Source organism: Tachysurus vachellii, chromosome 16 (genome assembly GCF_030014155.1).
Source record: "Tachysurus vachellii isolate PV-2020 chromosome 16, HZAU_Pvac_v1, whole genome shotgun sequence".
Classification (NCBI taxonomy): domain Eukaryota; kingdom Metazoa; phylum Chordata; class Actinopteri; order Siluriformes; family Bagridae; genus Tachysurus; species Tachysurus vachellii.
Genome location: NC_083475.1, coordinates 4,029,977 through 4,057,019, shown reverse-complemented (window position 1 = coordinate 4,057,019; position 27,043 = coordinate 4,029,977). Strand labels below are relative to the sequence as shown.

The window sequence follows — 27,043 nt, the reverse complement described above, 5'->3', positions numbered from 1 at the left end:
TTCAAGCGCGAAGCGCTGGAAACATATTGTTTTTGTTAGGATTTTTATTATTATTATTATTATTATTATTATTATTAGGGTTCAAGCGCGAAGCGCTGGAACACTATTGTATTTGTTCTGATTTTTATTAGTGTTCAAGCGTGAAGTGCTGGAAACCTATTGTTTTTGTTAGGATTTTTATTATTATTATTATTATTATTATTATTCCGCCATAGAAACGGTCGTGCAGCCCAAACCGTAAGGCCTAGAGAGCTCAAACTTAGTCAGATGGTAGTACTGGTCGCAGTTACTCAGGGCCAAAATCTCAGCGGAATCGGACAATTTGGGGCGCTTCAGCGCCCCAAAACGTTTTTGTCCCCAAAACCCCCAAACCCCTAAAACCCCTATGTCCAAATCTCAAGTGCTTTATATCATTGGAATCCTTGGCTCATGACTTAAAAAACGTATATCTCCGATTTCATTTCTGCCATTAAATTTTTTCGCTATCGCGCATTTTATCCAAAACCTACTTTTGCTAACTAGTCCTAGGTTTTTCGCCTGATCAAGACCAATCCAGTGCAGTAATATTCTCTGGAGTCTCAAAGACAATAATTCTCGAAAAAAAGTCAAAATTTTGATTCAGGGTCCTTAAGGGGCCCCAAAACGTTTGGACTGTGAGGAGCCAGTTTTACTAAAATGTCAATAACTCAAGAATTAAATGAGCTATCAACACCAAACTTGGGACAAACGTGAAAGAGGTCAAACTGAGGTCACAGGTCAAAAATCGTGGCGATTGGCCACTTCGTGGCACTATAACAGAAAAATCACTAAAAACAGACATTTAAAAAAAAAAAAGCTCTCTAGCGCCCCCAACAGTCTAAAAACCCAATTTGTAAGGCAAAGATTCTGATTCCGATTCTCTGAGTGGGTGTGGCCTAACCCGGAAGTAGGCGGGGCTTGTCTTGAAATGGGCGGGGCTTTAACCGGTAATAATTAATTTGTAATATTTATAACATTAGCTTACTACCTTTATGTTTTTATGAAATACAGCAAAAACGTGTCAGACTATCTATCTATCTATCTATCTATCTATCTATCTATCTATCTATCTATCTATCTATCTATCTCAGCATTCCTATCTATCTATCTATCTATCTATCTATCTATCTATCTATCTATCTCTGAGCATTCCTATCTATCTATCTATCTATCTATCTATCTATCTATCTATCTATCTATCTATCTATCTGTCTATCTATCTATGGCAATTTCTATCTATCTATCTATCTATCTATCTATCTATCTATCTATCTATCTATCTATCTATCTATCTATGGCAATTTCTATCTATCTATCTATCTATCTATCTATCTATCTATCTATCTATCTATCTAAAATCAAGTGCACTTCGAGTCAAGTACACTTCATATCAAGTGCACTTAAAATCAAGTGCACTTTGAATCAAGTGCACTTCATATCAAGAGGCAGTTTGAGTGCTGGTTCAGAGCCACTCATAGATAGATAGATAGATAGATAGATAGATAGATAGATAGATATCTTGACTTAAAATCAAGTGCACTTCATAATAAGTGCCCTTCATATCAAATGCACTTAAAATCAAGTGCACCTCATATCAAGTGCACTTAAAACCAAGTGCACTTCGAATCAAGTGCACTTCCTATCAAGTGCACTTAAAATCAAGTGCACTTCGAATCAAGTGCACTTCATATCAAGAGGCAGTTTGAGTGCTGGTTCAGAGCCACTCATAGATAGATAGATAGATAGATAGATAGATAGATAGATAGATAGATAGATAGATAAATAGATATCTTGACTTAAAATCAAGTGCACTTAAAATCAAGTGCACTTCATATCAAATGCACTTAAAATCAAGTGCACTTCAAATCGAGTGCACTTCATATCAAGTGCACTTAAAATTAAGTGCACTTCGAATCAAGTGCACTTCATATCAAGAGGCAGTTTGAGTGCTGGTTCAGAGCCACTCATAGATAGATAGATAGATAGATAGATAGATAGATAGATAGATAGATAGATAGAAATTGTCATAGATCGATAGATAGATAGTTAGATAGATAGATAGATAGATAGATAGATAGATAGATAGATAGAAATGCTCAGAGATAGATAGATAGATAGATAGATAGATAGATAGATAGATAGATAGATAGATAGATGATAGATAGATATCTTGACTTAAATTCAAATGCACAAGTGCACTTAAAGTCAAGTGCACTTAAAATCAAGTGCACTTCGAATCAAATGCACTTCATATCAAGTGTATATGTTGTGGCACCCTCTGTAGCATGACATATGTAGCATGACATGACATATATTGTCATGTCAATCCAAAGGCCTTAAACGCTTGAACCCGGGAAATGCTGCTTGCAGCTTTAATTATTATTATTATTATTCCGCCATAGAAACGGTCGTGCAGCCCAAACCGTAAGGCCTAGAGAGCTCAAACTTGGTCAGATGGTAGTACTGGTCACAGTTACTCAGGGCCAAGGTTTCAGCAAAATCGGACAATTTGGGGCGCTTCAGCACCCCTCAACGCGTTTGTGCCCATAACTCCTAAACCGTATGTCCAAATCTCAAGTGCTTTATATCAGTGGAATCCTTGGCTCATGACTTAAAAAACGCATATCTCCGATTTCATTTCTGCCATTAAATTTTTTCGCTATAGCGCATTTTGTCCGAAACCTACTTTTGCTAACTAGTCCTAGATTTTTCGCCTGATCGAGACCAATCCAGTGCAGTAATATTCTCTGGAGTCTCAATGTCAATAATGTTTGAAATAAAGTCGAAATTTTGATTCAGGGTCCTTAAGGGGCTCCAAAACGTTTGGACTGTGAGGAGCCAGTTTTACTAAAATGTCAATAACTCAAGAATTAAATGAGCTATCAACACCAAACCTGGGACACATATGAAAGACGTCAAACTGAGGTCACTGTTCAAAAACCGCGGCGATTGGCCAATTGGTGGTGCTATAATGGAAAAATCACTAAGAACAGCCATTTAAAAAAAAAACAGTCCAAAAACCCAATTTTGTACTGACTTGTAAGGCAAAGATTCTGATTCTGATTCTCGGAGTGGGGCCTAACCCGGAAGTAGGTGGGGTTTGTCTTGAAATGGGCTGGGCTTTAACCGGTAATAATTAATTTGTAATATTTATAACACTAGCTTACTACCTTTATGTTTTTATGAAATACAGCAAAAACGTGTCAGACACACAGTGTCTGGTTACTGGTTAGAGACAGCTGAAGGTTTAAAAAAAAAAATCTCTGACAGGCAGAGACGCAATGCGAGTCGCATTCTACCAAGCAAGCAGCACGTCTGAACGGACCCACGTTTACCAGAACTCTACTGGTTAGTAAGTACGTATTATTAACGTTACAACCCGAAGTAAAAAGCTGAAGAAACCCTAAACGTTAACGGAAAAGACCCGCGAACCCGAGTGACTGAGGGAGAGACAGAGAGCTGTTCTGTGTGTGACTGTGAGTGAGCAGAGCGAGACACAGCAACACAATACATCTGTATGTGTGTAGGGGAGGGGCACTGTGACTAGCCTATCACTGTAGGGGAGGGGCACTGTGACTAGCCTATCACTGTAGGGGAGGGGTGCTGTGACTAGCCTATCACAGAACGCTGACACAATCAGCTAGCCAATGATGATTTTCATTCAATCGGAGCACAGATATTGACTCGTATTACTCGTATAATACTCGTACTCGGCAGAAGTGCTTTATCCGTACTGGATACTCGTTTCAGCCAAGTATCCGGCTCATCTCTAATGGATATGACTTTGTTTATTTTAGGGAAAACTGGACGGGTGAGTACTTCACATGACATATGTTGTGGCACCCTCTGTAGCATAACATATGTAGCATGACATGACATATATTGTCATGTCAATCCAAAGGCCTTAAACGCTTGAACCCGGGAAATGCTGCTTGCAGCTTTAATTATTATTATTATTATTATTATTATTATTATTATTATTATTATTATTATTATTCCACCCTAGAAACGGTCGTGCAGCCCAAACCGTAAGGCCTAGAGAGCTCAAACTTGGTCAGATGGTAGTACTGGTCACAGTTACTCAGGGCCAAAGTTTCAGCGGAATCGGACAATTTGGGGCGCTTCAGCGCCCCAAAACGTGTTTGTCCCCATAACCCCTAAACCCCTAAAACCCCTATGTCCAAATCTCAAGTGCTTTATATCATTGGAATCCTTGGCTCATGACTTAAAAAACGTATATCTCCGATTTCATCTATGCCATTAAATTTTTTCGCTATCACGCATTTTATCCAAAACCTTCTTTTACTAACTAGTCCTAGGTTTTTCGCCTGATCAAGACCAATCCAGTGCAGTAATATTCTCAGGAGTCTCAAAGACAATAATTCTCGGAAAAAAAAGTCAAAATTTTGATTCAGGGTCCTTAAGGGGCCCCAAAACGTTTGGACTGTGAGGAGCCAGTTTTACTAAAATGTCAATAACTCAAGAATTAAATGAGCTATCAACACCAAACTTGGGACAAACGTGAAAGAGGTCAAACTGAGGTCACAGGTCAAAAATCGTGGCGATTGGCCACTTCGTGGCGCTATAACAGAAAAATCACTAAAAACAGACATTTAAAAAAAAAAAAAGCTCTCTAGCGCCCCCAACAGTCCAAAAACCCAATTTTGTGCTGACTTGTAAGGCAAAGATTCTGATTCTGGTTCTGACTCGGAGTGGGTGGGGCCTAACCCGGAAGTAGGCGGGGCTTGTCTTGAACTTTAACCGGTAATAATTCATTTGTAATAATTATAACACTAGCTTACATATATTGTCATGTCAATCCAAAGGCCTTAAATGCTTGAACCCGGGAAATGCTGCTTGCAGCTTTAATTATTATTATTATTCCGTCTTCCGCCATTGAAGTCAATGGCAGCCCATAGAACCGTACGTAGGAAAGTTATGAAATTTGGCACACATGTAGAGGCCAGTCTTAGAAGTTACTGTAGCAACTTTGGTGTGTCTAGCTCAAACCGTCTAGCGCCACCAATAGTCCAAAAACCCAATTTTGTGCTGAATCGTAAGGCCTGGAGGCAAAATTCTTGCAACATTAGAATCAGAATCGGAATCAGAAAGGTCTTTATTGCCAAGTATGTTTAGGCAAAATTCTTGCAAAATCAGAATCAGAATCAGAATCAGAAAGGTCTTTATGAGGGACACACACACACCTTACACACACATTTACACACACACTTACACACACTTACTCACACTCACACACACATACTCACGCACACACACTCTCACACACAGACACACACACACAGACACACACAGACACTCACACACACTCACACAGACACACACACTCACACTCACACACACACACTCTCACACACACACACACACACTCACACAGACACACACACAGAAACACAGACACACACAGACACTCACACACACACTCACACACACTCACACACACACAGACACTCACACTCACACAGACACACACACTCACACAGACGAGGAACACACACACTTACACACACATTTACACACACACACACAGACACTCAGACACACACACTCACACACACAATCACATACACACACACACTCTCACACACACTCGCACACACACTCACACTCACACACACACACACTCACAAACACACACACACACACACACACTTTATTGTCAAGTATGTTTCACATACATACACATTTACACACACATTTACACACACACACTCTCACACACACTCTCACACACACACTCACACACACACACACACACACACACACACACACTCACACAGACACACTCACACACACACTCACACACACACACACTTTATTGTCAAGTATGTTTTCACATACGAGGAACACACACATTTACCCACATACACACACACACTCTCAAACACACACAGACACACACACTCACACTCACACAGACACTCACACACTCACACTCACACACACACTCACACACACACTCACACAGACACACAGACATGCACACACACACACACACACACACACACACAGATGCACAGAGACACATACACACACACACACACTCACACACGCACACACACACACAGACACTCTATTCCGCCCCAGAAACGGTCGTGCAGCCCAAACCGTAAGGCCTAGAGAGCTCAAACTTGGTGTTGTGTATGTGGTTAACGCTGTTAATTAACTACATTTCCCAGAATGCACTTCTTGCATGTGTTTCCGGTTGTACATGTTCCGGTGATTTCTCTCTGCACGTGTGAATAAAGAACAGTCACGTTAAGTCCGTGTGTGTCCCATGAATCTATTGAATACTTTGGATAGTCTCCTAAAGTACACAACAAAAGTGGCGACGAGGATCTTGTTATCCCGTGTGTGTTTTGCATAGGCGGAAATGGACGCGGAAAAGCGCGAATAACAGCTTCCTGCTGGTTCACTTTGGCTGCTAAGCGGGGAGGAAAGACAACGATTCAGATAAGTGACTGAATTGATTGTTAAACGACAGAGAACGGGCAAAATGGCATCAGTATTTGGAAATTTGGGTTCTTTTGAGGAAAGCAGTGAACAGTGGTGCTCTTACACAGAAAGATTTGAGTACTTTGTAGCAGCTAATGCTATTGATGAAGAGAAAGTTGTACCCACATTTTTAAGTGTAATGGGTCCAAAGACATACACACTACTGCGCAACCTCCTGCATCCAGAGAAACCCGGAGAGAAAACGTATGAGCAAATAGTGAACACTCTTAAAACACATTTCTCTCCAAAGCCCTTAGTAATTGCAGAGCGATTTCGGTTTCACAGACGACAGCAGCTGGAAGGGGAATCTGTAGCAGTGTTTGTGGCAGTGCTAAAAAAATTAGCCGAACACTGTGAATTTGGTGATGTGCTTAATGATACACTTCGAGACAGATTAGTATGTGGACTACGCTGCGAGAGCATACTATTCTACTAATTAACTGCTAATTAAAACAGTCTACTGCTAACAGAGACTGTTAACTGAGAGCAACCTGACACTACAAAGAGCAATTGAGCTAAGTGTGTCTATGGAATTGGCTGCTAAAGAAGCCCAGCAATTGAGCTCAAACAGTAAAGTGTACAAGATGGAGACAGAAAAACAAACTGAAATTAAAGGCCCATGTTTCCGCTGTGGTAAGACTGGACATTCACCTGTTTCATTCTGGTTTAAGGATATGGAGTGCCGCAGCTGTAAGAAAAAGGGACACATTGAGAGGGCATGTAAAAATAAAACGGAAAAGAAAAAAATGCATCAGAAACCAGTTTTCAGAAAGAAAGAATAGAAGTGCATATTTACAGTTGGACAGGAAAATAAGGAGTGTACAGACACCTCTGATGAGGAATTGCCTTTGCATGTGCTCACGGTAGCAGGTGGAACTAAGGCTTATAAAGTCACTGCACTGCTGGAAGGACAGCCAGTGAAAATGGAAATCGACACTGGTGCGGCTGTATCGCTGGTGTCAGATGCAGTATACAGTGAAATACTCAGACACCTGCCACTTAAACCACCTGACGTTGTCCTTAAAACTTGAATCAGTGACCATGAAAGGACTCACTCAAGTAACAGTGGAGTTGAAGGGACAAACAAAAAAACTGCCATTGTATGTGGTTGCAGGTGATTACCCCTCGTTGATGGGACGTTCCTGGCTGGAGCAACTAAAGGTGGACTGGCAGGCCATACACATGATGACACCTAAAACCCTGGACCTCAAAGGTGTCCTTGAAAAACACAGTGAAGTTTTCAAACAGGAGTTAGGCAGCATGGAAGGAATCACAGTAAAATTGACTGTGGAACAGGGAAGCCAGCCAAGGTTTTTAAAGTCCCGGCCCCTGCCATATGCACTCAAACCCAAGGTAGAGGCAAGCTTGAATGATCTTGTGAAGAATGGAGTGCTGGAACCAGTCAATGTGAGTAAGTGGGCAACGCCTATTGTTCCAGTTATAAAGAAGGATGGAGGCATAAGGATCTGTGGGGATTTTAAAGTTACTGTAAATCCAGTGTTGTCAGCAGAACAATACCCCTTGCCTCACATTAATGACCTCTTTGCGGGGTTGACAGGAGGACAAAGATTTAGCAAAATCGACCTCAACCAAGCATACCTACAGATGCATGTTGAGGAACAGTCCAGAGAACTCCTTACCATTAATACACACAAAGGACTATTTCGGTACAAACGTTTGCCATTCGGAATTACTTCAGCTCCATCCATTTTTCAGCGAGCGATGGATCAGATTCTAGTGGGGCTTCCAGGAGTTGTGTGTTATCTAGATGACATTCTAGTGACTGGCACGGATGAAGAGTCGCACTTACGACACCTGGATGCTACCCTTGCGAGGCTGAAAGAATACGGATTAAGAGTGCGCAAGGATAAATGTGAATTTTTCCAGGTTGCAGTCGAATACTTAGGCCATGTCATTGATGCCGCTGGTCTGCATACGTCCCCATCCAAGGTTAAGGCCATTGTGGATGCACCAGTACCCAAAAATGTCAGCCAGTTACGGTCTTTCCTCGGCTTACTGAACTATTATGGCCGTTTCATTCCACATATTGCTACGCTGCTGAAACCTCTGCACAAATTGTTATGCCATGAAAATAATTGGAAGTGGAACACTGAATGCCAGGAGTCATTCAAGAAAGCGAAGGAGACACTTCTAAGGTCAAACGCACTCACTCATTTCGACCCTGCTCTTCCTATTCAGCTGGCCTGCGATGCTTCCCCGTATGGTGTGGGAGCTGTCTTGTCCCACATCATGCCCAATGGTCAAGAGAGGCCAATCGCGTTTGCTTCCAGGAGTCTGAGCAAAGCAGAAGCTAACTATGCTCAGATTGAACGAGAGGCACTGAGCATTGTGTTTGGAGTGCGTAAGTTTTATCAGTATATTTTTGGAAGGAAATTCACGCTGCTGACTGATCATCGCCCACTCACTGCAATATTTGGTCCACACCATGGCATTCCTGCTCTTGCTGCAAGTAGGATGCAAAGGTGGGCTTTGTTGTTATCAGCTCACACCTACGACATCAAGTACCGAAAGTCGGAATTGCACGGTAATGCAGACGGTCTATCCAGGTTGCCTCTCGCTGACAAGGTAAAGGAAGCAAAGGTGGCTAAAATTTTCTATTTCAGCCAGGTGGAACGGGCCCCTATAACAGCCGCGCAAGTGCACAGGGGCACACGAAACGACCCTGTCCTGTCAAGTGTCGTGGATATTGTCATGACGGGCAAAGAGGAGAGCGATGATCTGGAGCTAAAACCTTACATCTCTCGACGTCATGAACTTTCAGTGCAGTCAGGATGCTTGTTGTGGGGGAGGAGAGTGGTTATCCCCCCGGCTTTACGCAAGCCAGTGCTAAAACAGCTGCATGTGGGACACTGTGGGATGGTCCGCATGAAGGAAATTGCAAGGAGTTACTTCTGGTGGCCAGGAGTAGATGGCCAAATTGAGGAAAAAGCTAGGACCTGTACCTCATGCCAGCGCATACGTAACACACCACAACTGGCACCGCTGCACCCATGGGAATATCCTGAAAAACCATGGCATCGCATTCATATTGATTTTGCAGGCCCAGTCGAGGACAAAATGCTGTTGGTAGTCATGGATGCACACAGTAAGTGGCCGGAGGTGGCCATTATGAAATCTACTTCAGCTGAAAAGACAATTGAGAAACTGGGAGAAATTTTCAGTAGATTTGGGTCACCAGTGCAACTTGTCTCAGATAACGGCCCTCAATTTACATCTCATGAGATGGCCACATTTCTACTGGCAAATGGTGTGCAACATATCACGTCATCACCCTACCATCCTGCAACAAATGGGTTAGCAGAAAGATTTGTCCAAACCATGAAACATGCTTTGAAAGCGTCGCTCGGGCAGGGCACATTTCATCAACGACTGCACAGCTTCTTGCTCTTCTATCGTAGTACTTCGCATGCAACCACCAAAGTTTCCCCAGCGTATTTGTTGTTCAAAAGAGAGCTCAGGACAAGCTTTGAGCTGATTAAACCAGCTACACTCAAAGAAACTGTTCAACGGCAACAAGAGCATCAAGTACAGCGACGGAATATGCGAGCCAAGGACAGAATCTTTGCAACAGGCTCATCAGTGCTTGCTCGGAACTATGGCAGTGGTCTGAAATGGGTTCTGGTTACTGTGGAGGCCCAGACGGGTCCAGTGTCATACAAGGTCAAGACTGCTGAGAATCTTTCCTGGAGGAGACATACTGATCAGTTGCTTGGTGGAGCCAGCACCATTACAGATGTTCCTGAGGTCACGGATGCCACTGATGAAACTTCTCCAACTTCATTAGTCTCCACAAAGGAGCCTACGATGACCTCAAATGATTCTTTTGCTAACAAACCATTATCTTCATCGGCAGAAAATGGAAACCAAATAGGACGTCGGTATCCAGTAAGGGAGCGACGTCCACCTCGACATTTATCGGATTACACTTAGTTAGGGCTACCCTTATTGCTTCGGGGCAGAATAATCCCCTAAGGGTAAGCTAGGGTCTAAGGTAGTCTACCCTCATTCCCAGGTTAAAGTGTTGTTATTGGATAACAGGACTCAACATAAAGACTCGATGTTCACAAAAAAAATAAAAAATAAAAAAGTTTATGTTCATAGATATGTTGATAATAGGAAATTTTATAATTTAAGTGGTACAGTTTAATCTGTAATCTTTGTGTTATACCTCAAAGAGTAAGAGGGGAGGAAATGTTGTGTATGTGGTTAACGCTGTTAATTAACTACATTTCCCAGAATGCACTTCTTGCATGTGTTTCCGGTTGTACATGTTCCGGTGATTTCTCTCTGCACGTGTGAATAAAGAACAGTCACGTTAAGTCCGTGTGTGTCCCATGAATCTATTGAATACTTCGGATAGTCTCCTAAAGTACACAACACTTGGTCAGATGGTAGTACTGGTCACAGTTACTCAGGGCCAAAATCTCAGCGGAATCGGACAATTTGGGGCGCTTCAGCAAACGTGTTTGTCCCCATAACCCCTAAACCCCATAACCCCTAAACCCCTAAAACCCATATGTTCAAATCTCAAGTGCTTTATATCATTGGAATCCTTCGCTCATGACTTAAAAAACGTATATCTCCAATTTCATTTCTGCCATTAAATTTTTTTGCTATCGCGCATTTTATCCGAAACCTACTTTTGCTAACTAGTCCTAGGTTTTTCGCCTGATCGAGACCAATCCAGGGCAGTAATATTCTCTGGAGTCTCAAAAACAATAATTTTCAAAAAAAAGTCGAAATTTTGCTTCAGGGTCCTTAAGGGGCCCCAAAATGTTTGGACTGTGAGGAGCCAGTTTTAATAAAATGTCAATAACAAGAAGTAAATGAGCTATCAACACCAAACTTGGGACACATGTGAAAGAGGTTAAACTGAGGTCACAGTTCAAAAACCGTGGCGATTGGCCACTTCGTGCCGCTATAACGGAAAAATCACTAAAAACAGCCATTTTTTAAAAAAAGCTCTCTAGCGCCCCCAACAGTCCAAAAACCCAATTTTGTGCTGACTTGTAAGGCAAAGATTCTGATTCTGGTTCTGACTCGGAGTGGGTGGGGCCTAACCCGGAAGTAGGGGCTTGTCTTGAACTGGGCGGGGCTTTAACCGGTAATAATTCATTTGTAATAATTATAACACTAGCTTACATATATTGTCATGTCAATCCAAAGGCCTTAAATGCTTGAACCCGGGAAATGCTGCTTGCAGCTTTAATTATTATTATTATTCCGTCTTCCGCCATTGAAGTCAATGGCAGCCCATAGAACCGTACGTAGGAAAGTTATGAAATTTGGCACACATGTAGAGGCCAGTCTTAGAAGTTACTGTAGCAACTTTGGTGTGTCTAGCTCAAACCGTCTAGCGCCACCAATAGTCCAAAAACCCAATTTTGTGCTGAATCGTAAGGCCTGGAGGCAAAATTCTTGCAACATTAGAATCAGAATCGGAATCAGAAAGGTCTTTATTGCCAAGTATGTTTAGGCAAAATTCTTGCAAAATCAGAATCAGAATCAGAATCAGAAAGGTCTTTATGAGGGACACACACACACCTTACACACACATTTACACACACACTTACACACACTTACTCACACTCGCACACATACTCACACTCGCACACACATACTCACTCACACACAGACACACACACACAGACACACACAGACACTCACACACACACTCACGCTCACACACACACACAGATACACACTCACACTCACACACACTCACACAGACACACACACAGAAACACAGACACACACAGACACACACACACACTCACACACACACTCACACACACACAGACACACACTCACACAGACACACACACTCACACAGACGAGGAACACACACACTTACACACACATTTACACACACACACACAGACACTCAGACACACACACTCACACACACAATCACATACACACACACACACTCGCACACACACTCACACTCACACTCACACACACACTCATAAACACACTCACACACATACACACACTTTATTGTCAAGTATGTTTCACATACACACACATTTACACACACATTTACACACACACACTCTCACACACACTCGCACACACACACACTCTCACACACACACTCACACTCACACACACACACACACACACACACTCACACAGACACACTCACACACACACTCACACACACACACTTTATTGTCAAGTATGTTTTCACATACGAGGAACACACACACACACACTGACACACACATTTACCCACATACACACACACACTCTCAAACACACACAGACACACAGACATGCACACACACACACACACACACACAGATGCACAGAGACACATACACACACACACACACACACACACACTCACACACGCACACACACACACAGACACTCTATTCCGCCCCAGAAACGGTCGTGCAGCCCAAACCGTAAGGCCTAGAGAGCTCAAACTTGGTCAGATGGTAGTACTGGTCACAGTTACTCAGGGCCAAAATCTCAGCGGAATCGGACAATTTGGGGCGCTTCAGCAAACGTGTTTGTCCCCATAACCCCTAAACCCCTAAAACCCATATGTCCAAATCTCAAGTGCTTTATATCATTGGAATTCTTGGCTCATGACTTAAAAAACTTATATCTCCAATTTCATTTCTGGCATTAAATTTTTTCGCTATCGCGCATTTTATCCGAAACCTACTTTTGCTAACTAGTCCGAGGTTTTTCCCCTGATCAAGACCAATCCAGTGCAGTAATATTCTCTGGAGTCTCATAGACAATCTTCTTCTTCTTCTTTCGGCTTTTCCCTTCAGGGGTCGCCACAGCGAATCATCTCTCTCCACGGAACGGATTTTTCCGTTTTAGTGAACGGAAAAATCACTAAAAACAGCCATTTTTTAAAAAAAAGCCCTCTAGCGCCCCCAACAGTCCAAAAACCCAATTGTGCACTGACTTGTAAGGCAAAGATTCTGATTCTGGTTCTGACTCGGAGTGGGTGGGGCCTAACCAGGAAGTAGGCGGGGCTTGTCTTGAAATGGGCGGGGTTTTAATCGGTAATAATTAATTTGTAATATTTATAACACTAGCTTACTACCTTTAAGTTTTTATGAAATACAGCAAAAACGTGTCAGACACTCAGTGTCTGGTTACTGGTTAGAGACAGCTGAAGGTTTAAAAAAGAAAAAAAATCTCCGACAGGCAGAGACGCAATGCGAGTCGCATTCTACCAAGCAAGCACCACGTCTGAACGAACCCACGTTTACCAGAACTCTACTGGTTAGCAAGTACGTATTATTAACGTTACAACCCGAAGTAAAAAGCTGAAGAAACCCTAAATGTTAACGGAAAATACCCGCGAACCCGAGTGACTGAGGGAGAGACAGAGAGCTGTTGTGTGTGTGACTGTGAGTGAGCAGAGCGAGACACAGCAACACAATACAGATGTATTGTGTTGCTGTTGTAACTGGTATAAATAGTGCCTTGACTGGGTTTTTGTTTTGAATTTTCTTTTCTCTTATTTATATGTTTCTGTATTGAAGCTCTTTTTTTTATTTTATTTTTTTTTTCCTTTTTTTCCCCACTTTTCTCAAATTAATTTTTTTTTTATATTAATGTTACACTTTGTATATTCGAGGTGAAGTGATGTACTTCACAAAATTTTGGTTTCATCATTTTTATTTAATCTAACAAACATTTCTAAACACTTTTGTTTAATTGTTTTATCTAAAAGTTTGAGGAACCTTTTTTTTGAGTATTTGTTTGGGGAGGGAGTGTCATCAACGGGGCGCACCTGGGGGTTCTTGACGTGTGATATGCGTAGGCTTCAGTCTCACTGCACGAGGCTGGTGGACGCATGCAGTCTGTGGTCCTCCCTATAAACAATTCTGGTATGCTGATGTTTTTGCTTGAATGTATATTAATCACTGGATTAGTGTGATTGAATTGTTTCAGCATTCAATAGTGTTAGCTGCAACAAAGATGTACTGTTTAATGTGTGATTTTGAGTAAGTCAGTAGTTTGTGGCGCTAACTAATTAGCATTGTATGCTAATTTCAGTGTGTACCAGAGTGGGAGGAGCTGCTAACCCGTTTGTTCCGATGATTTCTCTCTATTAACAGGTACACTATCTGTTATGTTTTGTTTTATAGTAGAAACAAGAGTTGGTTGATAGTTGACGAATGTTTTATGTAAAGTGTTATAAAAGGGTAAGAATATAATTTGATTATTTGTGCTGAGTGTGATGCACATTGTGTGGCTTGCACATGACCATGTATAATATGCTGAGCACATTATTTAATTTTGAATGTAATGTGTACAAACACTGGGTTTAAGAATGGGTTGTAATTGTTTTGTTTAAAGTAAAGATATGTTTATTTCAATGCAATATACACAAATGTAGTGTTTGGGAGCATATTGTTTAGTATAAAAAATTTAAACAGGAAGTCTATATGTTGTAATTATTATTATTATTTCTTTATTCACATGTTTTTTTTATTTGTTTGATTGAGTCTCACTGCACGAGGCTGGTGGACGCATGCAGTCTGCGGTCCTCCCTATAAACAATTCTGTGTGTACCAGAGTGGGAGGAGCTGCTAACCCATTTGTTCCGATGATTTCTCTCTATTAACAGATTAAAAGTGCCAAATTTCATCGCCGAGTGCTTGTGTGGTTCTTGTGGGTGAAGGTGTCCATCCCAGACACGCTACATAAATTTGGTGCCATGACCCGGATGCACTAGATCTGCTGCAGCTGGTCGCTGGGGTTTAACGACGTGGAATCACAACGCAGAAATTGACAGCCGAAGTATCTTCATCATTGACATTTTGGTAGCGGTATCTGGACACTAGCAGTAACTGAACTCTCACTTCACCACACCAGTATCGGACTTCCTATCCATTTGTTTCTCGCTTTCGCCTTAGTTTGACTTAAAGCGTATGATAACTGTGAAGATAATTTTTTTTTGTGTGTATGTTTCCCATTGTAACTACTCACCATTGGTATTATGGCTGAAGGAGGGTTTAATGTAAGTTTTGTGATGCCCAGCATTGGCAGGGGTCGAGGCGTTCTTGGAGTTGATGAGTCTAAAGTTGGTAAACCGTGCATGTTGGTCTATGATTCTGCCATTGCTTCGTTTCCGTTTCACGCTGAGGTTAACCAAACGAGGTCTTCTACCCCTGGCGGTGCTGGTCATGACAATGTTACACAGCAACTACATGATCTCATTGGTGAGCTAGGAAGCCAAATAGGTGATTCTATAGTTACGCGGTTGTTGACAAACCAAGCCTCAATATTACCTGATCCTGTTCCATCGCCTGAGCAGCGTCCATCAATGACAATGCCTTTGTCACCGAATCTCGATCTGTCTAAGCTGAACGTCATAGTCAAAACTGACATCAAAGACCCACAAATGTTCAGAGGGGATGGTAGTGATAAGTGCACCATCCTGGAGTGGATTGAACAGATGGAAGTATATTTGTCCAAAAAGTGCTGCAGCAAGGCAGACAGCGTGGAAGAGATACTTAGTTACCTTTGTGGTAGGGCAAAGAGTATTGTAAAAGTTAAGTTAAAAAGCAGCTCGGCTACAGTACTCTGTCCCGAAGTCGTCTACGAGGTATTGCGACGCTATTTTAGCGAGAGCCCTGGATCATGCCAGCCGTTAGCTGATTTTTATGCGACACAGCCAAAACTCAATGAGTGCCCTGTTGACTATTGGGTTAGGTTGAATGAAGCAGCCGAGCTAGCAGATGTTCACCTGAAAAGATGCGGTGGTAAGATGGAGAATATGAGTTCGGAGATTGTAATGATGTTTATCCGGAACTGCCCTGATTCTGATCTTGCTAGTGTCTTTAGGTGTAAGCCCATAAGCAAATGGTCTGCCGAGGAGGTCCAAGAGGCCATTGATGAGCATGAAAGGAACTTTAGGTCTCGGAAGCCGCTCCCTTCTGCATATAAAGCTGCAGTAAATCAGGCCGCCATTATTAAAGGACCTGTCAGCACCCAGGTAACAGTAGGAAGTGAAGGTGTGGGTGTAACCTCTGCAGTGTGTACTGCAAGCCCACATCCTAAGACAAACGAATCTGCGGAATTGGTCACTTTGGAGCATGTGTTGAAGATGTTAGAAAGGGTGCTCGAGCGCACAACCTTACCTGTTCCGGAAATTAAGCCTCAAATGTCACCGTGGCATCGGGCTTCCCCATGTGCAGTATGTGGAGACAGATCTCACTCAACCCGCTCACACTGCATGAGGGAAAAGAGATGTCTTAATTGTTTAGAGTTTGGGCATCAACGTAAGCAGTGTCACAGGGCCGCTGGGCAAGATGTGGCCCAGGCCAGTGACAACCAGGGAAACTAGATCACTCACATTGGGGGGAGGGCGGTGTGAGTGCTAACAGTCAGCCTCTCGCTAGTGAAGATGATCCGATGGTCATTTATAGTAGTCATTGTCAGGTTGAGTCAAGTAGCAGCATTGTTTTGTTTCAGAAAAGTTGGAAAAAGCTGACAGTTTATTTTATACAGAGGTGTTGGTTAATGATGCAGTCATATGCCAGGGCCTATTGGACACTGGCTCTATGGCATGTACCATTAGCGAGGAAATGGAGTACAAGCTGCTAGACGCATGTGGGACCCTTGAGTCTGATCAGCCCCATGCTGACATTTTACTTGTCGGTTGTGGTGGCGTTCGGGTCAGGCCCAAGTGTATCTATCAGCTAAAAATGCATGTATATGACCACTCAGTTGTTGTACCAACTCTTGTTGTACCAGGACAAAAGGATCAGTTAATCGTCGGTACTAACGTTATCAAATACATCCTTACCCAATTTAAGCAGTCGTAAAGCTATTGGCATGTCATGAGTCAGCCGAATTCTACAGGAGAACCAGAGATTCAGCGGTTCTTGAGTATGTTATATGGGCATGACAGATGGGAGGGCAGTAGCATCCCAGCCATCATCGGTACCGCTAAGCTTGCTCAAGCTGTCACACTTCTACCTCGTCAAGAGCACCTTGTGTGGGGAAGGCTCCCGGCCAGTTCTTCTGTTTCTGTGGGTAGTGCTGTGCTGGTCGAACCACCTAAGGCTCAAACTCACAAGAAGGGTGTTCTTGTTGGGCGTGTTATAGCCACACTACCAGGTGACAGATGGGTGCCGGTTAAGGTTATTAGCCGGTTAAGGTTATTAACCCGTCCAATAAACTGGTTACTTTGAGACGTAATGCCAAAATAGCAGATGTGTCTCCTGTTTTAGCAGTCGAAGACTTGGATGTACAACTTGGATTTAGTCACGGAGAGGCTGTGAATGTACAGAGCCAGTCTGTCTCCTCTACTGTGGATATATGCAGTTCCCCTTCTGATATGCATAGTGTACTGCAGGATCTCGGTCTCAGTGACCTTGATATAGGGTCCTGCGAAGTGACTCCGTACTGGAAGGATCAGCTTTTACAGTTGATTCAGAGGTATCAGGACGTGTTTTCAAAACACAGGCTAGACTGTGGTAAAGCCAAAGTGTTTGTCCATAGAATTCATTTATCGGACAACCATCCTTTCAGACTTCCATATAGGCGTGTCCCGCCGGCCCAATATCAAACCTTGAGGAGAGTGCTCTCAGAGATGGAGGAGCAAGACATCATTAGGAAGTCTTGCAGTGAGTGGGCGTCCCCGCTGGTCCTTGTATGGAAGAAGAGCGGTGAACTTCGCGTTTGTGTCGATTACCGCTGGCTTAATGCTCGGACCATTAAGGACGCTCACCCCTTACCTCACCAAGCAGACTGCTTGGCAACCTTGGGTGGGAATGCTATGTTTAGTGTGATGGATCTTACCACTGGCTTTTATAATGTTGCCATGGCGGAGGAGGACAAGAAGCTCACGGCCTTCACAACACCAATGGGCCTATTTGAATTCAACAGATTGCTGCAGGGGCTTTGTAATAGCCCCGCTATCTTCATGCTCAGGGGTAGCGACTGACCCAGACAAGGTCAGTGCTATTGCGGCGGTGTCAGAGTCTGATTTGATGATGGAGGATGGAGTAACTCCGTCTCAAGGGAAGATAAGGTCTTTCCTTGGGATGGTGTTGTATTATCAGAAATTCATCCAGAATTGTTCCACCATTGCAAAACCCTTGTTTGCCTTGACAGCTGCACCAAGAGGTAGAAAGCCTCCAGATAAGCATGCTGCCGCATTCAGGAAATTAAGCTCTGGTGATTGGAAGGAGGAGCACAGCAGTGCCTTTCAGCAGCTAAAAGCTGCTTTGATTAATTCTGTAGTGTTGACGCATCCTGACTTTAGCCAGCCATTTATTTTGTCCACTGATGCATCCACTGATGGGCTAGGTGCCGTACTGTCACAAGTCACAGAGGGTGAGACTAGAGCTCGGCCGATCGCTTTTGCTAGTAAGGCTCTTTTTTAGAGTTTTTGGCTTTGAAATGGGCTGTTTGTGACAAATTCAGCCACTGGCTGAAAGGCACTGAATTTGTTGTTTGGACGGATAACAATCCATTAACTTATATCCTCACAAAGCCTAAACTTGATGCGTGTGAACAGAGATGGGTCTCCAAGTTGGTGCCCTACCGCTTCAGCATTAAATACATACCTGGCCCAAAAAACGTGGTGGCCGATGCTCTAAGTCGTCAACCCTTTGTTCCTAATTATAAGGAATAATTGTTCCTTTGTTCCTAGCGAGAGATTGCTGAGAGAACCTTACAGTTCATTGCTCAAGGAAGCAGAACAGTTCGGGAAAGATATTGTGCAGGAAGCATTTAGGCTGAGTACTGGTCTTCAGGGTGCTGATGACCCCCTGGTGTAACATCAAGCCAATGTCTACTCTCCTGTGTGGAGGTGTCTGCGGTGTTAGAGGGTCATAGTGACTGGGAGGCAGGAGTAGAATCCAGGGCAGTCTCATTGATCACTCAAGACATCCAACATTTGTCACCCCCTGGGCAATGCCCTTTACCAGTTTTTTCATTGGATGAACTTTGAGTCGCACAACAGAATGATCCTTGCCTCTCCCGGGTCCTGTTTTACATCAATAGAGGCAGAAGAGCCTCGCGTCGTGAGCGTGCTAGAGAAATGCATAAGGTTCTCAGGCTTTTGAAGCAGTGGGATAAATTAAAGATGGTTGATGGTGTTCTGTATGGTGTAAGGAAAGACAATTTGGCAGGAAAGAAACGGTTACAGTACATTGTTCCATCGTCCTTAGTTGCACAGGTGATGACGGGCATCCACGATGAAGCAGGGCACCAGTAGAACTATGCACCTGGCAAGACAAAGGTTCTTTTGGGTCGGGTTGGAACATGACGTTCGCAGGTACGTCAAATGTTGCCGGCGCTGTGTTGTCAGTAAAATGCCTGAACCTGAAGTCAGAGCCCTGCTAGAGAGTGTGAGAGCATCAAGGCCCATGGAGCTTGTATGCATCGATTTTTGGACCGCAGAAAGCTCGAAGGGTAATAACGTAGATGTGTTAGTTGTTTCTGACCACTTTTCCCGGATGGCCCATGCTTTTCGGTGCCGTAATCAGTCAGCGAGGCAGGTGGCAAGAGTATTGTGGGACAAATATTTCTGCGTGTATGGCTTCCCCGATTGGATCCATTCTGATCAAGGAGCTAACTTTGAAAGTCAGTTGATCCGAGAGCTGTTGCAGGTCGCAGGAGTGAAAAAGTCCCAAACAACTGCCTACCATCCCATGGGCAATGGCCTTGTTGAGAGGTTCAATAGGACCTTGGGCAATATGATCAGGGCACTGCCTTCTAGGTCCAAGGATAAGTGGCCTCAGATGCTTCACACATTGACCTTTGCATACAATTGTACCGTGCATGAATCCGCTGGGTATGCTCCGTTTTACCTAATGTTTGGCAGAATTCCAAAGCTGCCCATGGATGTCATGTTTGGTAACCTTGAGGGTGACACTGATGTCGTTGACTATGACAAGTATGTAAAGAGGTTGAGAACTGATCTGAAAGAAGCTCTAACTATTGCTCAAAGGAACATTTGTGCCAGCCAGCACAGCCAGGCCAAATTGTATAACCGGAAAACAAAGGGCTGTGATATCGAGTTGGGAGATCAGGTTCTATTGGCCAACAAAGGTGAACGTGGGAAGAGGAAATTGGCAGATAGGTGGGAGCTCACACCTTACAAGGTAGTTGGATTAAACCCTCAGTGCCATATTTACCGTATACATTACCGTATACATACTGTTCACCGCAATTTATTGTTGCAAACTAACTTTCTTCCGGTGGCATTAGAAGATTCTGATATACTGTCTAATGGTAGTTGCACATCGGTGTCTATGGGCATGAAAGCGTCCCTGGCGAATGATTGTGTTTCCGGGATTGAGCCCCGTGTATCCGACCGGGTTGCCAGTTGGGTGGAAGAATGTGCTGCGCTTGAGAGCCCTAATCAGAGTTTGCCTAGCAGAAGTAGTAGTGTTGTATCGGTAGACACAATCTCTGATGTGTTGGGAAAAGATCCTTCAGCATCAAAGGCTGACTCTATGGAGGAAGGCAATAATTCTGAAGCTCCAGAAGCTGAAAGTCTGACTCGTGAATCTAACAGTATGTTTTCCGAGGTTATCCACGACGATAATCCTGTTGATGATATTGAACCAACTACAAACCAAGAAATGACTGGAGTTAGGACCAGAGTGGGCAGGATAGTGAAACCTGTCAACAGGTTGATAGAGAATATGACCCAGTCCATCAAAACCCTGAAACCCTTCCGGCTGGTAGAGTTATAAGATCTCTATTAACTTGAGAGTGCATTGTTAGATTATTTGTTTTTGTGAGATTTAAACTTTAAAGTCAAGTGCCTTTGAGTCATTGTTGTGCAGTACACTGTTGTTTTGGATCTGAGATGAAGTGTGAATGAATGAATGAATGAATGAATGAATGAATGAATGAATGAATGGTGTTTAAGGCACCATTTGCGGGTGATTGCAGTAGGCCTGATCAACCTGCCGTTCTTACCTTCCCTGTGAGTGGGAAACATATTTTGTTGCACAAAATTCTAAATAACAGTTGGTCTGAGTCCAGTGTGTATTTTCCCCGTAGTCAAAATTTGTGAAGTTCAGGGGGGAGGATGTAACTGGTATAAATAGTGCCTTGACTGGGTTTTTGTTTTGATTTTTCTTTTCTCTTATTTATATGTTTCTGTATTGAAGCTCTTTTTTTTTTTTCCCTTTTTTTCCCCACTTTTCTCAAATTATTATTTTTTTTTTATATTAATGTTACACTTTGTATATTCGAGGTGAAGTGATGTACTTCACAAAATTTTGGTTTCATCATTTTTATTTAATCTAACAAACATTTCTAAACACTTTTGTTTAATTGTTTTATCTAAAAGTTTGAGGAACCTTTTTTTTGAGTATTTGTTTGGGGAGGGAGTGTCATCAACGGGGCGCACCTGGGGGTTCTCAACGTGTGATATGCGTAGGCTTCAGTCTCACTGCACAAGGCTGGTGGACGCATGCAGTCTGCGGTCCTCCCTATAAACAATTCTGGTATGCTGATGTTTTTGCTTGAATGTGTATATTAATCACTGGATTAGTGTGATTGAATTGTTTCAGCATTCAATAGTGTTAGCTGCAACAAAGATGTACTGTTTAATGTGTGATTTTGAGTAAGTCAGTAGTTTGTGGTGCTAACTAATTAGCATTGTATGCTAATTTCAGTGTGTACCAGAGTGGGAGGAGCTGCTAACCCGTTTGTTCCGATGATTTCTCTCTATTAACAGGTACACTATCTGTTATGTTTTGTTTTATAGTAGAAACAAGAGTTGGTTGATAGTTGATGAAAGTTTTATGTAAAGTGTTATAAAAGGGTAAGAATATAATTTGATTATTTGTGCTGAGTGTGATGCACATTGTGCGGCTTGCACATGACCATGTATAATATGCTGAGCACATTATTTAATTTTGAATGTAATGTGTACAAACACTGGGTTTAAGAATGGGTTGTAATTGTTTTGTTTAAAGTAAAGATATGTTTATTTCAATGCAATATACACAAATGTAGTGTTTGGGAGCATATTGTTTAGTATAAAAAATTTAAACAGGAAGTCTATATGTTGTAATTATTATTATTATTATTATTATTTCTTTATTCACATGTTTTTTTTATTTGTTTGATTGAGTCTCACTGCACGAGGCTGGTGGACGCATGCAGTCTGCGGTCCTCCCTATAAACAATTCTGTGTGTACCAGAGTGGGAGGAGCTGCTAACCCGTTTGTTCCGATGATTTCTCTCTATTAACAGATTAAAAGTGCCAAAATTCATCGCCGAGTGGTTGTGTGGTTCTTGTGGGTGAAGGTGTCCATCCCAGACACGCTACACTGTGTCTCGCTCTGCTCACTCACAGTCACACACAGAGAGCTGTTCTGTGTGTGACTGTGAGTGAGCAGAGCGAGACACAGCAACACAATACATCTGTATGTGTGTAGGGGAGGGGCGCTGTGACTAGCCTATCACTGTAGGGGTGGGGCGCTGTGACTAGCCTATCACTGTAGGGGAGGGGGGCTGTGACTAGCCTATCACTGTAGGGGAGGGGCGCTGTGACTAGCCTATCACTGTAGGGGAGGGGCGCTGTGACTAGCCTATCACTGTAGGGGAGGGGCGCTGTGACTAGCCTATCACTGTAGGGGAGGGGCGCTGTGACTAGCCTATCACAGAACGCTGACACAATCAGCTAGCCAATGATGATTTTCATTCAATCCGAGCACAGATATTGACTCGTATTACTCGTATAATACTCGTACTCGGCAGAAGTGCTTTATCCGTACCGGATACTCGTTTCAGCCAAGGATCCGGCTCATCTCTAATGGATATGACTTTGTTTATTTTAGAGAAAACTGGACGGGTGAGTACTTCACATGACATATGTTGTGGCACCCTCTGTAGCATGACATATGTAGCATGACATGACATATATTGTCATGTCAATCCAAAGGCATTAAACGCTTGAACCCGTGAAATTCTGCTTGCAGCTTTAATTATTATTAATTATTAATTAATATATTATTATTAATTAATATATATAATAATTATATATAATTATTAATTAATATATTAATTAATTAATTATTATTATTACTACTACTACCATCTGACCAAGTTTGAGCTCTCTAGGCCTTACGGTTTGGGCTGCACGACCGTTTCTAGGGCGGAATAATTATTATTATTATTATTATTATTATTATTATTATTATTATTATTATTCCGCCCTAGAAACGGTCTTGCAGCCCAAACCGTAAGGCCTTAGAGAGCTCAAACTTGGTCAGATGGTAGTACTGGTCACAGTTACTCAGGGCCAAAATCTCAGCGGAATCGGACAAAAACGTGTTTGTCCCCATAACCCCTAAACCCCTAACACCCCTATGTCCAAATCTCAAGTGCTTTATATCATTGAATATCACAGGCGTATTGTTTACATGTATTTGACTGCATGCAGCACTGCGCAGACAAATCAATCTATGACATCAAAATTCCACGAGAGCCATTCAAAAGCTTATCACTCTCGCGTTACATTGATCTCATGTGTCAATCGATCTGCGCCGCGCAGGTTGCTAATCTCTCTATTGTGATATGCCTCAATGGCAAATAATCAGATAAAAAATGCTAAATTAGTACATAACTACATAAGAACAACCTCTATATTGCGATATGCTCAATGCAAATAATCAGACTAAAAGTCATGTGTTAAACAGTGTTTATTGTTTAGAGAACATGAACTGGAGCTTATTTTTAATTAAAAAAAATAGCTCAGCATCACATATTGTATTTAGATAACATTGTATTTAATAAAATATATAAATAATGACAAACACGATATAGAAAACTAAAATAGATATTTATTGACTGATAACACTTTACAGATCTTACAACACACACTGAAAAAAATGATTCATTCAATTTACTAAATTTATTTAAGGTAAGTGGTCGCAATCAATTTATTTTAGCTACATTTAAACAAAAAAATTATAAAGAACATTTTTTTTAACAAATTTTTTGTTTAAATGTAGCTTAATTAAATTAAATAAATTAGCTTATTATTCATATATAATAAGAATAACAATATGATACATTTATATTGCGCTCAAAATGCTTTAGATATGGAATGAGGGATTTCATTCAGGATGAGCTGTTATGCCATATCCTCTACTACACCATAATATATAAAAAACAAACCACTAATTACACCAAATAACCCTCTTTATTCAGATTTAAAAGCGATTTGGAAATACAAAACAAACTATTTGCTGCAATACTGATAAACTATCGCTAATAACCCCATCAACAATGATGTTTACCATCAACAAACCAACAGAAGCATTTTTTCCGTAACACACCGCACGTCGCCTGAGGAAATCCAAAGTTGCATCGAGCGGTACCACAAAGCCAGCCGTGACAGCGGAGATAGTCGCAGATGTGACTGTTTATGTAACCGGCAAAAGAAAATAACATATTGTCGACTCATCAACCTACATGAAACACGACTGCCCTCTACAGGTTTTGTATCGATAGAGTTTCGAGTTTCCCCCTTCGATAGAGTCTCGCAGAATGCCGGAGGTCCCCGCGGCATTCTTCTCTCCGAGGCAGGCTTTTTAAAAGGCCACATCTGTAGCGATATCAAAACGTATATCAAGCGATTATTCTAGGTTTAAGATGTATTGCCGATGTGTTCACCCTTTGTAAAAGGTAGGGAATCAGAGTGTAATGTGTACTAGCGGAACCGGGCTAACAGGCTAGTGATGCTAACCAGCTAGCAGCGGGCGCTGGGAAAACAAATAAATAAAGATATTAAAAGGTAAGGAGTTAAAGTATAAACTCAAGATAAATCGTAATTGAATAAAGATACTCAGCCAAGCAAACAAATGTGACGCGCAAACAATTCAAACACCGCGTATTATGACCATAGACGCTACAACCACTCTAACCGCAACACAACCATACGTGCCTACCTGGTGGCTAAGGCTATTGGCGAGCCCCCACTGTCGTCGTTAATGCAGGTTCAGTGGCCCCCGGTTCCGTATGGCATAACACAAAACCAAAAAATTCAAGGATGGCTACAAGCTCGAAGCTTGGAAGATGCGAGAGCTCCAAATCTGCTGCTGCTGCTACACGCTGCTGCTGCTACACCGATCAGTGCCAGCAAACGTGACATTACTGTGGCTTGTGCTGTCCTCCACAATGTGGCCTGCCCTAGGAAGGAGAGGGCCCCAATTTTTTTTTATTTATTTGGCCTCTTATGATGTTTGTGCTGTATACTGTGTGTAATACAAGCTTGCAGGGAGGCTACTGCATCCATTCATTTGTCTGTTCAGTTGATGTGTATGGATTTGTCCTGCATTTATCTCAGTGTGCAGGCATGCGGGGCGTGTTATATACAGACCTCTGCATGTATATTTATCCTTTTGTTGTATAATATGCTTTGATTCTGTGCTTTCCATCTTGTAGAGCAATGGTCCCCAACCCCCGGGCTGTGGACCGGTACCGGTCTGTGGATCAAATGGTACCGGGCTGCCCAAGAAACATGAAATTATTTCCATTTTATTTACTGTGGCGTATTTCTCTCGGTTTGTGCGACTTTCCATGGACGAGAGGTTAACCGGGAGCTGAGAGACGTCACCTAAAGCCGCACCAATACCGCGCATGCGCAAAATATCGTGATATCAGGGCGGTTTTAGGTGACGTCTGGAGCTGAGCGGCTGCAAGCGGCAGTGGCGTTGTAGCTTTGGTGGAGAGAAGGTGTGTATCGCTCTTCTCTCTGTTCACCGGTACTTTCTCATGTTTAACAGTGCTTAGTGTACTGTACGTGTATATTGTGTTTGCTCAAATTTAACCCACAAATTAGCAAAAATGAGTACGAAACAGACATCGTTAGAAAGTTTCCTTGGGAAAGGAACTTAAATCACTTAAATCCCTATTGCCATTTCCGACATCCTATCTGTGTGAAGCGGGGTTTTCTGCAGTGACAGCAACCAAAACAAAACAACAGAATAAACTGGACATAAGCAACACACTTCGGGTGTCATTGTCTCCTATTACCCCCAGATGGAACCGTCTCGTTGCAAAGAAACAAGCTCAGGGTTCTCATTGATTTAGCGTTCTAGTGAGTTAAAATGTTTTATCATTTTGTATTAATTTTTTAGTGCAACTGTATTTTATTTTGATGGCATGTTTAAATACAATTAAATTAAAATTATTAAATCAAAACAATCTAAAATTTAAACAATCAACGTACCCCCCTCAGCGGGCCGCGGTAAAATGATCAAACGTTGACCGGTCCGCTGCGATAAAAAGGTTGGGACCACAGTTGTAGAGTCACTACTGTATGTGACTTCAGTTTCGAAAGGAGCTGATGGTTTACCTGCTTTGTTTTATACTTATTCAATAAAGGAACATAATGTTACACTTTGTGTTTTTATATTTATATGGAATGTGTATTTTATATGACAGAGTATTAGGGCCACACTGAGGAAGAAGGAAAAAGTCATAAATTTATGAGGCTGGTTCTTTCTGCAGAAAAGATGCA

General features: G+C 42.3%; 2 protein-coding genes across 2 annotated transcripts in view; both read left to right on the top strand.

Moving 5' to 3' along the window:
• Positions 1-6,433, top strand: part of LOC132859445 (nuclear factor 7, ovary-like) — a 16,124-nt gene extending 9,691 nt beyond the window's left edge. The window contains exon 8 of the mRNA XM_060890191.1: positions 6,404-6,433. Coding sequence (XP_060746174.1) covers positions 6,404-6,433 — 30 coding nt within the window. The remainder of the gene's footprint in view (positions 1-6,403) is intronic.
• Positions 6,434-7,607: 1,174 nt separating this feature from the next.
• LOC132859444 (uncharacterized protein K02A2.6) lies at positions 7,608-10,482 on the top strand. Its single transcript, XM_060890190.1, has one exon. The coding sequence runs from the start codon at positions 7,663-7,665 to the stop codon at positions 10,480-10,482; it is 2,820 nt and encodes a 939-aa protein (XP_060746173.1). The 5' UTR covers positions 7,608-7,662.
• Positions 10,483-27,043: the final 16,561 nt, after the last annotated feature.

What these genes read in the sequence shown, in the direction of transcription:
- LOC132859444 (XM_060890190.1), top strand. Translation starts at nt 7,663, where the DNA reads ATGGGACGTTCCTGGCTGGAGCAACTAAAGGTGGACTGGCAGGCCATA.